At 52.0% G+C, this 16,831-nt stretch overlaps 1 protein-coding gene across 1 annotated transcript in view; it reads right to left on the bottom strand.

The window, feature by feature from the left end:
* Positions 1 to 4,150: 4,150 nt before the first annotated feature.
* PRKCZ (protein kinase C zeta) overlaps positions 4,151 to 16,831 on the bottom strand; it is a 187,643-nt gene continuing 174,962 nt past the window's right edge. Inside the window, exons 11-18 of the mRNA XM_007945431.2 lie at positions 12,700 to 12,786; positions 11,548 to 11,683; positions 11,298 to 11,385; positions 10,164 to 10,283; positions 9,356 to 9,435; positions 8,617 to 8,706; positions 5,012 to 5,127; positions 4,151 to 4,238 (exon numbers count right to left, since the gene is read on the bottom strand). Of these exons, the coding sequence (XP_007943622.1) occupies positions 4,151 to 4,238; positions 5,012 to 5,127; positions 8,617 to 8,706; positions 9,356 to 9,435; positions 10,164 to 10,283; positions 11,298 to 11,385; positions 11,548 to 11,683; positions 12,700 to 12,786 (805 nt within the window). The remainder of the gene's footprint in view (positions 4,239 to 5,011; positions 5,128 to 8,616; positions 8,707 to 9,355; positions 9,436 to 10,163; positions 10,284 to 11,297; positions 11,386 to 11,547; positions 11,684 to 12,699; positions 12,787 to 16,831) is intronic.

Below are 16,831 nucleotides of genomic sequence, written 5' to 3'. Positions count from 1 at the left end.
TACTGAGACCAGTGCTCAGCTCGGCCACCCGAGGCTGGGCCACCCGCCCCATCCCAGCCCCTTTGGTCCTGCTGAGCGGGTGAGGCCCGGACACCACCTGGGGCTCTGGGCTCTGGGCTCTCCCCGAGCCTGGCTGCGCCATCTCTCACCTGAATGTCCACATTAAAGGTATCACATTGGAAGCGCATCTGTAGCACCTTTCTTTGTGTTGCTCCAGAAAAGTTTGGTTCCTTTTTCTTTTCTGATCCGCACCTGAGAGTCTGCACTCTGGCTTGCCAGGGCCAGGAAATTAGTGGAACCGCCCTGCACAGGTACGTGCTCCCAGCCAGGTTAATTGGCAGACCATCTGGCAGTGGAAACCAGGTAGTCGTTCCTCCATCAGCCCCTCCTATGGATAGTCGACCAGATTGGGGGATGGAGCATTCCCCAACCTGGATGTCAGAATTCCCTAACACGGACCTGGATGTTACATGATCCCAGGAATAAGAGGTACAGGGACCTTCTCTGCGGTGATGTTCAGAGGCCTTGCTAATGGGCGGTTTTCAAGCTTCTTCTCCATGTTTACAGGGTACAAGAGGGGAGAGTGCCCTGGGTAGACCCCCAGCAGCCACAGCACCAGCCAGCCAGTGGACCACATGGCCACTGTGTGCAGCTCTGGCTTGGAGCCACCCATAGGAAGGGGCGTCTGTAGACAGTTCCTCAAGCCCTGTTCAGCTGGGCTTTGGTGCCCAGCTCAGCAGCCTGACCCCTTTGTTACCACCATAGGAGCCAGAATGATCTGGCTGGGGGTGGGTGGGAGAGAGAATGTGGACAGCTTGGTTAAGGGGCTGTAATCTATGCTTTCCTTTTAAAAACAGCTTCAAGAACCTTTGCTTTGTGGAAACAAGAAGCCCTGGTCCCTAGTACCTATAAACGTGAAACAGGTTTTTTTTTTTTTTCTTTTCCACTATTACTTCTTTTTGTGTGTATGATTTGGGTGAAAGTTGACAGAGCAAATTCACTTTCTATACAATGAACGCACTGCCGTCAAGTCAGATCCGACTCAGCGGCCCTTCCTTGGGTTTCTGAGGCGGTATCACTACAGAAGTAGATCGCCCAATCTTCCTTCCAAGGAGTGGATGGTGGGTTTGATTTTTTTTGTGTGTGATTTGGGTGAAACTTTACAGAGCAAATTCACTTTCCATACAGCATCTCACATATATTTTGTCTCATGACGTTGACTACAATTTCCCACAATGCAACAGCTCCCCTCCCACAGCTCCCCTCCCACTTCCTCCCCATAGCTGGCTCTTCCCTGCGTCCTTCCCTTCCATGCACTCCTGTCCCCCGAGCTGTCTCCCTGTGCATACACAGAAATAAGAGTTTTTGAAGATGTCCTCAGTGAACATGAGGTAACACTGGAACAGGGTCCTAATTCCAGCTGAGTGGGGTCCTTGTGAAAGAGGAAACGGAAGAGGGCTGGGTGGGGGCACAGTGATGCTACAGCTGCAAGCTGGGGCCACCAGAAGCTGGGGGAGACAAAAGATCATCCCCTAGAGCCTTCTAAGAAAACAGGGTCCTGCCAGCACCCTGAATTTGGACTAACTGTTCCCAGAACTGTGAAAGATGAATGTACGTTCTTATCAGCCACCCACTGTGGTGTTATGTTACAGCAGCCCTAGGAGACTCATACACACATTACTTGAATAAAAATAGTAACAATAGCAACGTTTTCACTAAAGTCTTTAATGGATGTGAAGAACATGAACGGCCTTGGCTGTGGAGGGTGAGCTGATCATACAGGAGGAAGCCAGCCGGTGATGGGCTCCACCCAGCCATTGTACAAACCACACCAACAGTCTTGCTGTCACTGTCACCAGAGTCCTCGGGAACTATTTAAGGGAGCCACACTGCAGCGCCATTTCTTCTCCAAACCACACCTGCAATTACATCCTTCTGTTTCTATAATTTATAAAACAATTTATGTATATAAAAATTTCCCCTTTGTCATGAACAGAATGTTATCCATACGTTTTGTACATACGCAACCACGTGGATAACTAGTGAGCTATTTGGCAACATGGCGACACTGGGTAAATGCGGTATATCTCAACAAGTCAAGGGCCCCGTACATGTGCGCAAAGAAGTGTCCCTGTACCCAGTGTGGCAGAACAACCCATGTTGTGGGAGCGGGGCTCACGGGAGGCAGTCTGTCCATCTGTTCACGTGTTGATGGTGCATCCCAACTGCTCTGCTTGGAGTTACATGTGACACAGCCAGTTCACCTGGGCAGGTGACTCCGTCCGCTGAACGCCAACTGGGTGATGACCCTGTGAGACTCCTCTTTGACCTGCATTGCAGCCAGAGTTCAGCCTTCTGCTGCATCTTGTGGGCTGTGGGGGTGCACTGGCTGTATCACTCCCCCATGCTGGATGGAGGCTGCCCCAGCTTGCATGGGGTGTCGAGGCTCTTGCACCCCCAGTTGTGCCTGGGGCGGCATGGGGACAGGGGCCACTGGCACGTTGGCATTTTGGGACTCCTGTCCTAGCACCGCAGGGCCTGGCAGATCCAAGGCACCACGTTCAGCACCAGATGCGGCACCAAACCCTGAGAAGCCTATGTGTGTGGCCGCAGGGGCTGTGCAGGGACACCTTGGCACCGGTCCCTCTGCTCCTTCCTTATCACACCCTCTGCCCCTGCACCGCCAGCCCCACGGTCATATGCTACTCAAGCCTCAGGGAGGGGCTCAGCTCTTGGGTGGATAGGGCCTTGGTCCCCACTGTAGGCGGCACCCTCCTGTACATCTGAACAAGGGGTTTAAAAGGCAGCTGTTGTCACAACAGATGTGTTAGGGACTTTCAACAAATCCAAACATGGAGACCCTCTTAAAAACCTGTGTTTCAGCTCTACCAGCCGCCCTTCACGTAGGCAGAGGTTGAGAAAGTGACCCAGGACCTCCCAGGTCACAGAAGCAGTTGGTGAGCTCTGCCAGTGAAAGGGGTGTCTGTGGGCGTCTAGACTTACTGTCTGACTTTAAGCTGGGGTCTCAGATACCCAAGGGCCATTTTGTTGACTGACTCATATTGACCCCATGTGTCTCAGAGTAGAATTTGTCCTGTGGGATTTTCAGTGGTTGATTTTTTGGGAAGTTGATTACTAGGCCTTTCTTCCAAGATGCCTCTGGGTGGACTTGAACCTTAGCCTCTTGGTTAGAGCTGAGCATGTTCGCCATTTGCCCCACCCAGGGACTCTGAGGGCCCACCATACACACTTCCTTTTAAATCTTATTCCAAATACTGTATTACTCCCACTAAAAACATCCCCCACAAATCCCACACATAACACAAGACATCACATAGGCACTGCTCCATGTTTTCAGAAATGTATTTTGTGCAGATTTAGTTTTCAATTTTCTCTTTTTTGGTCTACGGGTGCTTTGGTAAGCCATGTATTTAAAATCTCTAGGATCCAATTTTACCATCACAGTCCAGTGTGCCGGCCGAGGCCTGTGGTGCCCATCTGGTGAATGGTGACTTCAGGTGAGTGACATGCGCCGTACGAAAATACTTGTTAAATATTAACAACAGGAACTTACCGGGACTTAGAAAATGTTCTGAGTTTGTACAAATTCTCCATCGCGGGGTGTCCCTTTAGGCACTTAGACTCCTGTCCCCCCACTTCTATCTGATTGCACACCAAGCACAGCTCCTCTGTGTGTAGGGGTGGCGTCGGGGCGCCCGGCACATGCCACTGGGGAAAAAAGGCATCGGAAGGAAGCTTCGACATCATAGGTACACTTTATTCCCCGGGACATTACACGCTCGCCCTCCTGGAAGAGCCATTGGCGCACTGAGTTCTGTGTCTAGACAGTGCGCACTTTCAGAATCGCATGGCAGCCTCTCCCCGCGCACGGGAACCGCCGCTCTTCTGCGTCACACAGGCACAAGAAGCAGAATCCTTCCGCACGGAGCCGGCCCGTCAGGACCAGATGCCAAGACTGTTCTCTCAGTGGAAGGCGCCCACAGACACCTCTCTCCATGGCCCCGGCGGCACGTGTCCCTCCCTGGCCACACTCCAAGCCTTGTGCCCAGCCTGGCATGCATATGCTGTGGTAAAGGATAAAGTTAAAGGGTCATTCACACGGTACGTCCCCGGCAGGGCTGCTGCACCCTCACACGGACTCCTCGGTGGAGAGCAGTAAGGGGTTGATGTACTCGAAGCCTTCAAACTCGGACTGGTCGATCCTCTTGATGACGTCCCTTTGGGCCAAGGAGAGAGAGACAGCAAGACATCAACAACATAACCCTGCGTTTCTGCCCTTGTGTAAGATTCCACACCCCACAGTTGTTGTTGGATGCTGTCAATTTAGACTTTTAGTGACCCTATACAAAAGGACATAAAGCTTTCATCGGCCATTTCTTTGAGAAGTGGATGGCCCCTTCCTTCTTCTGACTCTGTCTAGTCTGGAAGCTCTGCTGAAGCCTGTCCACCACTGGTGACTGCTGGTATTTGAAATACCAGTGGCATAGCCTCCAGCCTCACAGCAACACACAAGCCACCACAGTAGGACAAACTGACGGACCAGTGGTAGAAGGGGAAGACCCTCAAGTGAGACAGACTGACACAGTGGCTGCAACAATGGGCTCAGGTATAGTAAAGATTGTGGGACTGGTGTGGGAGCCGGTAGTGTTTTGTTCTGTTGTACATAGTGTCACCAAGAGTCAGAGCCGACTAAACAATGACAACGTGTGACAGAGGCTGCCGCACAGGATTTTCTAGGCTGCAGTCTTTAAGAGAATTAATCACCAGGTCTCTTCTTCCATGGAGCCGCTAGTGGGTTCAAACCGCCAACCTTTCGGTTAGCAGCCGAGTGCTTAACCACTGTGAAATGAAAAGACACTGGCTTTGCCCAAGAGTGGGCATCTGGCCCATATGCTGGGTGCCTGGGGCCACCACTGTGGGGCCACCATCATCCTGCCTATCAGCTTAGCACGGGGAGTTCTGGCCCCCGGGTCCCTCCAGCAGGACTTACTCGTCGTCTGGGGTGAGCTGCACCGGCTCGCTGGTGAACTGCGTGTCAAAGTTGTCCAGACCGTAGTCGTCTGTGATCTGCGGCTGGAACGGAGGGAGGGCCTGTTTCTTCTCCAGCTTGGAAAGACAACACAAGAAACGTCCAATCAGGGCTGTGTATCGTCTCACTGGGCTTGGTCTTTTTGTGCACGCCAACCGCAAAGTGAAATAGGAAGGCACTCGGTGTTTAAATATGCTAAGTACTTGAACGGCAACAGGCTATTTTTTTTGTATCTTAAAACAGAAAATCGAAGAGGAACTATCCAAAGTCACAGCAATTCTGCTGGAGCTGGTAACAGGCCAGAAGGCAGGCTGCACGCCTGGACGGAGCAGAGACCGGACCACTGCTGCAGCAGCCCCACTGACCCAGTGGCCGCCCCACTGGAACTGGCCGAGGCCAGCTGTCTGTGCTTCTCCCTTTCCTTCTTACATCTCAGAAACCTCTCTCATGAAGTTCTGGGTGGGACACCACCACCTCAAGCACCCATGTGCTGGTGTTTGCAGGCAGCCAGGATGATCCCCCAGCCCCTGCAGGACCCACCCCCTCCAAACTGTCAGGGAACTGGTTCTTGACTCTTTAAATACCAAATTTTTAACCCAGGTGCCCCTTGGCTGTTAATGCATGCTGCACACGTAAGGGGGCTGCCTGGGCCTGATTGTGGACACGCATCTTCCAGAGCCACAATGGTGCCGTGGTGGGGAATCACGTGCCCACTATGCCCATAGATGACTTGCTAGGGAGTGGCAAGGACCCACAATGTGCCCGAGAACTGTGATGGGTCAGTCAGTGAGACATCAGTCCTGCTATGGGGCTGCCATCCATCCCTCTCATATCTGCCTGCATGAGGCTGGGAGGGGAGACACACAAACAAGGAGCCCACCTTGACCCCCACCTTCACACTCAGAGCCATTCAACTCGCACGACAGAATCCCAAAGGAGTGGGGTCCCCTCCAGGTACGCAGGGTGTAGGTGAGGCTCCTTGCTCCTGGGGTACTTTTTGGCTGCAGCCTCATCCAGGGCAGCAGAGCTGGTTCAAGGCAGCAAGGGGACAACCCAGCAGATGGGAGAGCACCAGCCTGCTTGCCTGGATGAGCCCCTTCTCCCCATTGTGGGACTTGGAGCAGTCAAGATATCAGTCACAACAGCACAAACTCCCTTAGGATCAGAATACTGGGTGCCATGGATTGAACTGTATCCCCACAAAATACGTGTCAACTTGGCTGGGCCATGACTCTCAGTGGTCTGGCAGTTATGCAAAGATGTCATCATCCCCCATGATGTGATCAGCTCATCAGTTGTAAGGGGATTAGTGTGGATGCAACACCCTCACTCAGGTCACAGCCCTGATCTGAAGTAGGGGAGAATCCCTGGAATGTGGCCTGAATCACCTTTCATCCTACAAGAGATAAAAGGAGAGAGAAGCCAGCAGAGAAGGAGAGACCTCACTACCACCAAGAAAGAAAAGCCAGGAGCAGAGCACATCCTTAGGACCCAGGGTCCCTGTGCTGAGAACCTGCTAGACCCAGGGGAAGACTGATGCCAAGACCATGGGGATCTCCAAGGGATGCCAGGCCCATTGATATTGAAAAGAGACAAGGACCTTCCCCCAGAAATGACAGAGAAAGAAAGCCTTCCCCACAGTTGGTACCCTGAATTTGGACTTCTAGCCTCTTGAACTATGGAAGAATAAATACCTGTTCTGTTGTTAAAGCCTCCACCTGTGGTATTTCTGTTACAGCCTTACCAGAGAACTAAGATACTGGGAAACGTTCTGCCTGTGGATTTGCTGAAGGAAACTGAGGTCAAGCGTCCTCTCCTGATTGGCTCCAGGCTCAGGGTGGACGCTGCTGGCAGAGAATCAACAACCGCCTTGTGTCCCCATGACAGAACCTGACAGTGTTCTGCCTCTGGGTGGTATGTCTTTCAGGAGGGCTGGGGCACCTGGTCCCACCCTGGAGAGTGACCAGAGATTGTGCTACACAGTCCATGGTGGCCTCATTCCCCTCTAGTGATGGTCCAGCAGAGCCATGTCCCCTGCAGGGGACGGTCCAGGCTGAAGAGCTGTGAGGCCGAGTCTGAGGTGGGGATGGTATAAATGTTCTGGAAGTAGACTGCCCTCCTGCTTCACAAGCCCATCCCAGGCCCGTCCATCCATCCCACTGCCCAGGCAGCCAGGCACCACACTCTAGATCCTGATATAGGGGAGCTGTCGCCTTTCCTGGGGTTCCTTCACACCCTACTCGTTGGCACCCTCACACACATGGGGTGCCCTGGCTCATGGGGGCCCATTAGCTCTTGTGACCTGTAGTTCATGTACCCTACCCCCACCGTGAAGACCCACTCCCCATTCACCACTCGGGAGTTAATGACCAGGTCCCAGTCTTCCTTCCATAGAGTGGCAGGTGGATTCGAACCACCAACCTTCTCGTTAGCAGTCATGCCTAAGGCACTATGACCAGAGCTCCTTTCCTAAGTTGGAAGGTACTCAAAACACTCTGCGGTTACAGCAATGGATCTGAACATGCCAGTGACTGTGAGGATGGTGCAGGGATGGTGGGGATCCCTATCAGCTGGAGCTGACTAGAGGACAACAAACAAAAACAACCACGGGAGAGACTCCGGGCTCTCATTCTAAAATACCCCAGTGGGCCCTGGAAAGGTTCCTCCCATGGGCAGGGCAGGCTGTGGACCCCATCCCACCCTCCTCTGCATGAGTCACACAGATCCATGGGTAAACGCTGCCTGAACAAGAACTTGACTGTGCTGGGGTCTGGACGGGAGCTTGTCTCTGCTTGGAGGGAGGGGGGAAACTCTCCCCACCAAAGCTGGGCTTCTGTTCTCATGGAAGCAAAATGCCAAAAGTTTATTTACTTAGCTCTCTAGCTAGTCTTTTTGTCCTCAAAACAGCATATAACCCAGTAACTCTGTAAACGTGTGTATTTTCTGATACAAATTGAGTTCAAAACTTTTTTTAATGCTGGGAGCCGTCACACTGAAGTCAAAATGGGTGATGCCACAAGACCTACTGTTGGCCACATCACATGGTAGGTGACAGGACACGAGTGACAATGGTAGACAAAAACAGTGCTCCTCGGGCCCCACAAGTGGGTTCTGCACAGCATAAGCTGGGTGGGGGGTTGCAGAGCAGATGTCCCCTGGGACCCCAGGGGCAGAGACTGCCAAGAGCAGCACTGTCAGGCTGCCCCTGCTATCCTCAGTCTCCTTGTTCTAGATTCAAGTCGGTGCTCCCAAACCCCTCCCATCTGCCTTCCACTGCCCTCTGGGCCCTGGAGGGCACCCACCATAAGCCCGTCCATCCATCCCACTCTGCCTGGGTAGCCAGGCTCCACACTCTGGATCCTGCCACAGGGGAGCTTTCACCTTTCCCAGGACTTCTCCACACCCAGACTGTTGACATCCTTACACACACGGCATGCCCTAACTCATGGGGCCCCGGTTCACAGACCCCAGTGGCTCTTGTGACCCAGTTCATGTACCCCATGCCTAGTGCAAAGACCCACTCCCTGTTCACCACTCAGGAGTTAATGGCCCGGTGCCACCTTTACCAGGTCCCAGTCGATGCTGCGGAAGAAGGCATGAGACTTGATGTCTGAGAATCCCGTCTGGGGCCGGCAGCCGAGCCTCTCTTTGGGGTCCTAGGTCAGAGTTCAAACAAGGAGAAGTCAGCAGCAAGCAGGGGCACTGTTCAGCTGGCAGTCCTCACTTGACAAGGGACCCCACTCTCCACGAAGGGATATAGAGTGCCCTGCACAGGGGTTCTAATCACCCCGCTGAACATCAGCCATTCCCTCCCTAAGAGTTCTCTGCCTGTGCTAGGCTTTCACTGTTTCCCTTCAGCGCCATCTCTGCTTTGCTTCGTAAGATACGAATGAATATGTACTTTAGAGTCGGCTGAGCTCACGGAATGAAACAGAGCTTTCAAACCCACACATCGGACATATAACCTGGGCAACGTTAACCACTCAATAGTGAGGGGACCCCTGTGCCTCCTGATATCTGTTCACTGCGAAAATGAAGGGCCGGGTGTGACCCCACACACGGTCACAGACACACAGCCACACACACATAGACATGCACACAGACACACACAGGTGGACAGACACACACATAGATGCACGCAGACACATGCAGATGCACACATGGACATACAGAGGCACGTACACACAGATGCACAAATAAACATAGAGAGGCAGACACAGACACGTGTACACACACATGCACACACAGACACACAGACACACACACACGTATGCACTTTGTCCCAATGACTCCAGGGTGTTGTACCTTGTTTAAAAATCCTTTGAGGACGTGGGAGGCTTTGACAGAGAGGAAGCGGGGGATCCGGATGGGCTTCTCCAGGATCACTGTGGGGAGGGGGGTATGTGTGAGAAAGTGTCCCTCCACTGTGCCTCGCCACTCTGCCCACAGGCGAGCCCAGCAGTCTGCACAGTGGTCTTGGGGCTTCCTGAACTCTCAGTGTTGAGAGCCCAGCTGTATCCAGCGAACTCTTACATGCCAAGGCCCACAAATCTGCACCTGTGGCCTCCATGGCTACATTTTTCATGGCTGGGTGTAAAATAAACCACCTGCACGGGATTTACCCATGCACGTGTTCTTCCTCTGCCTTCTGCTCTTTGCCCACCAGAGGGAGCTGATGGGGCAGCCATGCTCTGGAGCACAACCTGGTTCTGGGATCTTTCATCCAGACCAGGTGCTCAGGCTTCCAGCGGGGAGGAGCCAAGAGGTGCTGGGGAGGGCGGCCTGACCCAGCCCCCGGCTCCAGGGTGCGTGCCTGACCAGGGCAGAGGGACTGGGGCTCAGTCAAAGCAGATTCAAGGGCTGAGATGCCCGTCACCCTATCTGTGGCTGCCCCCATTTGATGGCCCTGTCTGAGAGCAGGTCTGAGCTGGAGCCATGGCCACCCCTGCCTGTCTGCAAACCAGCGAGCACAGATGCACTCTCCCAAGCACCCGAGGTCCCAGTCTGGGAGGCTAGGACCCTTCTGAAACACGAAGAAACATCATCATCTAAGAGGCAAGGGAGGAAGCTGCATGCATGCCTGGGGCTGGCATTGGAAAAGGTAGTCTCGCACCTTGGAAAAGGTAGTCCTCTGTGTTCATGTCGGGGTTATCGGTGATGATGTCAAAGGGGGACCGCCCAGCCATCATCTCGAACATCAGCACACCGAGGGCCCACCAGTCCACGCTGAACCCTGGGGGTAGTGTGCCAGTCACACCAAGCGCTCGGTCACACTGAGTGGCCGGCTGGGTGCATGCTGGCAGGGACCTGCCTGCTACTGGCTTGTTTGCTAAGACGCATCCAGGTCAACACGATTTCGAACCAAGCACAAGTAGGTAGCAAAGTGTGTGGGGGTGGGAATTGGCTTTTGAGTGTTTTTAGAAACAGAAAAGTGCCTCTTCTCCCTGGTGTCTGGTACCTGTGATCGGAGAAGCTTCCCAGGTGTACATGAGCCAAGAAAGTTGAGTGGCCAACCCACTCTGTCTCCTATCCCCCATCTTAATGGTAAAATGTTTAAATGTTTATTGGCATAATTATGATGTGTTTCATTGAAAACTCTAGGATATGGAAGTGTGTAGCCCCCGCCCCTGCAACCTCACTTTGTTTCACACCTACAGGGAGAGGCAAAGCTGGTTTGGATGGATGCCTCTGACCATCACAGACCATGACCTTGTCCCCCCAACAGCCAGTGCCCTGACCATCAGTCTCTGCTTTGGGTATCCCTTCCTTCCTCCTTGATAGGAGGAATCCTGTCCTGTGTCTCGTACCCAGGGACACTCGATGAGTGGACACCTGGAACAACTGATGGTGTCTGGGGAGGTTTATCAGGGCATGGGTAAGGGACTGAGGCCACACAAAATCTGGGTGGGACCAACATAAAAGTCTATAAAGGGCTATGTATGCGTGTGTGTGAGATAAAGAGAGAGAGAGACAGAGAGAGAGAGAGTGAGCAAGAGAGAGGTTCTAATTTTTTAACTTTAGGTCTAGCACAGTCAATAAAGCTGCTCTCCCTGGCCACTGGTCCAAGCCCACGGGCCCCTCATTTCTGACCCTGCGCCCTTGGTGGGGTCCTCCAGCCCTCCCGGTTGGCTCCATGGCCCAGTCACACAGAGGGCAGAGTGTCTTGCCCTCTGACGACTATGCAGGCCTGGCAAATGAGCTGGCATGTGTCTGGCAGGGATCCTCCAAAAAAAATCTTGGGGCTCACCGTACTCCTCTCCCCGCAGGATTTCAGGGGCGATGTAATTCGGGGTCCCACAGAAAGTGCTTGTGGTGTCGCCGGGGCCCAGGCCTTCCTGTGGAGACAGAACTAGTGACCGGGATGGGAGGGTGATGTAGCCCCACAGGGGTGCCAACACCGGACAACAGAGATGAGCTGCCTTGTGGCTGTAGGACAAGGGCCCTGAGCACAGCCCTGAAAGGCCAGGCTGGGTGGGCTGTGGGAGCAGGCAGCTCACCTTGCACATGCCGTAGTCAGTCAGCTTGATGTGCCCGTCAGCGTCCAGCAGAACGTTGTCCAGCTTCAGGTCCCGGTAGATGATCCCCCGCTCATGCAGGAAGTTGAGGGCGATGCAGATCTCTGCGGCGTAGAACCTGCAGTGGGCAGGGGCATCCTGTTAGCAGGGAGGCTGTGGCAGTCGGCCAGGACAGGCACTCAGGCAGAGGGTGACCTGGGAGGGGCACTGCAGATCTTCACTTTCTTACAAGGTGACCCCACCAGCAAGACGGCCTTTGAGGTGAGGGGGTGCGGTTCCTTATTACCACCTGCCTTCCCCCAAAGGGTTCTAAGCACCAAAAACCAAAACCAAACTCACTGCTGTCAGTCAGATCCGACTCATAGCGACCCCTCCTCGGGTTTCCGAGGTGGTATCACTATGGAAGTAGATTGCCCAGTCTTTCTTCTGAGGAGTAGCTGGTGGGTTTGAACCACCAGCCTTCTGGTTAGCAGTCAAATGTCTTAGGGACTATGCCACCAGAGCTCCTAGGGTTCTAAGGGGACTCACGAAACCACAGAGTTATTGTTTTTTTTAAGTGAGTGAGGAAATTAGGAAAAGGGAAAACAAGAGAGGGTGATGGGGCTGAATGAGCTCCCAGTGCACTCTGGGGTCCCATCCCAGGGTCCATCCTGGAGAGAGGCCCTGGCTGAGGTGGGAGTTGAGTAAGAAGGGGCATGCACCCTAAAGGGTGCCTATACGGCTCCAGGGAGGAGTGTATAGGGCCTTGTGCTCCTACCACCACTCATGAGCTGGCCCCCACCCACACCCAGGCATGCAAGCTCAGCTTAGACCTGCTCCCCCTCATTTTGGAAACAGGGAAGAAGACAGAACCAAGACAGCACAGTCACAAAAACAAAACAAAACAGATAAATGAAAATCCCCATGAAACACCGACCCCTCCTGGAGGAGGCACAAGCTCGCCTTGTGGGGTAGGATGCAGCAGGCCATGGCTGGGCCCTGACGTCAGAAGACCCCCAAGTCTTAAAACAATGCTTGCAGAAGAAGGCAGTGCCTCTTGCCACTTTCTCCCCAAACTCTTCTCTCCTTCTGTGGGACTCACTGCTGACCGACCCCTCAAGGGTGCCCACCTGGCCCCTCCGCGTGGTACCCCACCTGGCGTGCTCCTCTGGAAGCTTCCGCTGCCTCTGCATGTGGAACATGAGGTCCCCCCCGTTGACGTACTCGATGACCAGGAACAACCTGAGCAGGATAGGAAGCGAGGGGGGAGGCTGACTTAACGCCATGGCCGGTGTTGGAAAGCACTCAACCCAGAGATTTAACATAAAGGACCCGCTATAGGCCGAAAGCAGTCCCTGGGTGGTGCAAATAGCTGCTGATCGAAAGGCTGGAGGTTCAAACCTGCTCAGATGCTGCAGAAGAAAGACCTGGAGATCTACTTCCCAAAAAAAACCAGCCACTGAAAACCCTGTCGCACACAGTTCTGCTCTGATCCACACAGGGCCACTGTGTGGCGGCGTCGACTCATAGGCACCTGGTTTGATTTTGGTTTGTAAACTGGAAAAAGCTGCCAGGAAGCTGACTTTTAAGTTAAAGCAAAATTGTGTTGGTGCTGGCACGTCTCCTTTGGTGCCTGGCTCTCCTCCCTGCTGGCCATCTGCTTTGTGCACTTCTCTCCTGTGGGGCCGAGGCACCTTGCTGGCTCCCAACTCTGTGGTTTTGTGAATCTCCTTAGAACCCTTTGGGGGAAGGCAAGTGGTAACAGGGAGCCCTCCCCCACCTCCCACCACCTGGACTAAAAAGGGAGGCAGAGGCCAGGCTGCAACCCACCCCCAAGTCTGCGGGGGGCCTTCACTGGGAGAAGGCCAGTGACTGCTCTGTCACCCATCAGCAGAGCTCAGTTTCATTCCGACTTGCACTTCCACATGGTCAAACTCAGATGTGGGAAAGAGAAAATGCTTCCATCTGCTCTGTCATTTCATCTGTCAAAGAGTTACCTGAGCTCCTAATGGTGCCAGGTCTGTCTGTGGGCTGAGGGGCAGGTGTGGACAAGAAGACATGAAGGGAAAGGTAAGAAACAAAGCCAGGCAAGGGGCCAGAGCTTCAACAGTGGACAGGTGACTGGGAAGGCCCTTCCAAGCAGGTGACAGAGCAGAGAGACCTGAGTGAATGGAACCTGGGTCAACCTGGACGGAGAGTGGGGCCAATGCACAGACGTGGAGGGGTGGGCCCAGGCCTCAGGAGATGTTCAACTGTTCCCCCAAAAAACATGTGTTATAAATCCTAACCTCTGTACCAAAATTTCAATTTGGGAATGGGTTTTCTCTGTTATGTTAATAGGGCAGTATTAGTGTAAGGTGTGTCTTAGACTCATCTCTTGAGATAGAAGAGAGCAGATGAAGCAGGCACAGATCGGGGAGAAGGAGGTCACGTCACAGAAGATCGCCAAGGAACTCAGGAACAGCAGGTGCAAAGAGACAAGGACCCTCCCCCAGGGTCCCCAGGGGCAGAGCCTTCCTCTAGAGCTCATGCCCTGGATCTGGACTTCTAGCCCCTACACTGTCCGGAAATAAATTTGTTTGCTCTGTAAATCTGCACCCAAAGCACAATTAAAAAACAAAAACACTGTTTGTCAAAGCCACCCACTTGTGGTATTTGTTACAGCAGCACGAGAAAACTAAGACAGGGGAGAAGCCGGGCGAGCAGGTAGGACGCTGGGTGGGGAACAGCACCATCTGTGCATGGCTGTGAAGGCCGCCACTGCAAACTGAAAGGAGGGAGGAGCAGGGCAGATGGAGGATGAGTGAGGGGGTACCCCATATCCAGGGGCAAGCACAGGGCAGTGGCTTGGACTGAGCGGTGGTGACCATAAGAAGGGACTGGAGCAGGCGTCCCACTGAAGCCAACAGGACAGCTGGAGGGCTGAACATAGGGTAGGAAGGAAGGAGGGGCTGGTGCACCCCAGGACCTGGTGCCATTTCCCACACTGCTCAGATGCAGAGTAGCAGGCTGGGGGTGGATCCCAAGTTTCCTTTGGTCGGGATGGATCTGAGGGGCCAGGTGGCCCCCCACATGGAGCAGCTGTGGGGACTGCAGGGGTCAGGGAGAAGTCAGGGCTTAAGGTGGCATTTGGACGTCATCGACATGCTCATGTGATTTAAAGACATGAGGCTGAATGATGTCACCTAGACAGCCACGCAGGGGCCTTTGTGTCTGCAAATAGCCTACCACGTGATTTCCTTTATTAAAATCTTCCCCGCGCTGTATTAAAATTCGATTATCAAAAATTATGCTCACGAACCATTTTTCAGAAATATCCCGTTCGGGGCACCTGATGGATTTTTAGGTCAACAGCTCCTTGCACTGGAATTGTTTATTTGCTTCTGGGATATTTGCTGCCAAGAGTCGGGAGCAAATTAGGGAAGGGTCAAGAAAATCTATGCATTTTACTAGTTCATACAGGGTGTCTTGACATTTTGGAGTCTGACCTCATTGATTAAATGATTTGTTAAGGCCATGCCTGTTCTGGCAGCCCTGAGCTTCCAACAGTAACCAGGAAGGGAAGAAGTGGATTTACACAAAGTAGGTTAACTTGCTGAGTACCATCCATGAAGTTTTTGATTACATATTCCGATTAGAAACAACTCCTAAAAAAAAAAATGGATCAGAACAGGTCCCGGCAAGATGGTGGACTAGGCATAAAGACTGCACAGACCCTCTCCAACAATGAAAAGGGAAACTAATTAACACAGACACAGAAGATAATCTTGGACCCCTGAGCCTTGAAGGGAAGAATATAGAAGTGGACTGAATCCCAACTAGCAGAAGAATTCGCATGAAAATACCAAAAAAGGAGACAGATGGAGCTGCGGTCTGGCAGTGATCCTGAGGGCACAGACAGCTTGGAGATTCCCGAGTGGTGGTAGGACCTAAGAATTAACCTAAAAATCACACTGCTAGCCAGGGACTGCACGGAGGACTGTGCACGGTGGCTGGGGAACAAACAGAGAAGGTGAAGAGAAAGATGGGTTGAACTGGGGACTTTTGCCGGTCCAGAGGACGCCGCCATTTTGAAGATTTAAAAAGCGGCTTGACTATTTTGGATATTTAAAGAGACAGCGATCTTGCAGACTCCTGGGGCTTAAGAACACTTTCTGCTTTCCAGCAACCCCAAGGACACTCAGGACCTGCAAGACTGAAAAGGTACGACATTCCTCTTGTTACTCTTATATCTCACACCCCCTTGGTGAACAGAGGTGTGGCCACCCCCCACTCCCACCTACCTTCTGGGCCCACAGAAACTCCATCACAGTCTGTGCTCTCAGACGGAGCCTGGGTGCCCTGCCCTCCACTGATTTTTTTTTTCTCTTTTTTAATTTTTATTTCTTTTTCTTTTTCACTTTCTTTTTTCTGGTGATTAGTCTGCTTGTGTTTGTCTGTTTTAAAACAACTAATATTATGAGTACTTTTGTCTTTTTTATTATTATTCTTAATCTTTCCCTACCAGGTTCTAGGTTTTCAGCATTTTTTCTCTTCCCTGTGCCTGCTTGAATTTTTTTTTTTTTTAATTTAAGGTTTTTTTTTTTCTTTCCCCCCCTTTTTTTTGTGATTAACCCCATTCCTTGTTTATTTTTGCATTTTTCCCATTTTTTCTTCATTTATTATTCTCCTTCTCTACTTTTTTTTTCTTAGTGTCCTAACCCCAGATATTGCAGGTTTTTTTGTTTTTTCTTCTTTTTTTCCCCTTTTTTCTTTTTTTTGTTTACTCTTCCTGTGTGATTACATAGTGCATTTTTCGTCCATGGATTATTAGTTTTTTGATGGTTATTCAATTGTAATTTGTGTCTAATTGAGTGGGAGACAACAACAGTCCCCATAAGACACAACTACACCCAAACCTTCTGCAACTTCACTTACTGAGCAAGAGCCACTACCTCCTTCTTCACCACCGGGGCAATGATAAAAAACCACCAAGAAGAGCCTGAATCACCCTTGGCTGTTCTTCACAAACAGTTAACAGAGATCGAAATACAACAATGCCACATTGCCTCGGAAAAAACAGACCATCATAGTCCACACAAAGAAGCAGGATAAAGTGGTAGAAACAAGGGAGCAGGATGCAGACCTAGAACACATTGCTGAGGAAGAAGCAGCACTGAAACTCTCTGATAAGGAATTCAAAAGAATTATCTTTAGATATCTTCAAAGGATTGAGAGACAGACCAAAGAAAACACAGAAAAAACCTGAGAAGAATTTTGGAAGAAAATACAAGAACAAAATGACAAA

This window comes from Orycteropus afer, unplaced genomic scaffold, assembly GCF_000298275.1.
Source record: "Orycteropus afer afer isolate SDZICR_OR568_19922 unplaced genomic scaffold, OryAfe1.0 scaffold00136, whole genome shotgun sequence".
NCBI lineage: Eukaryota > Metazoa > Chordata > Mammalia > Tubulidentata > Orycteropodidae > Orycteropus > Orycteropus afer.
The sequence above is the reverse complement of the archived record's forward strand: the minus strand, read 5'-3'. Positions and strand labels throughout refer to the sequence as shown.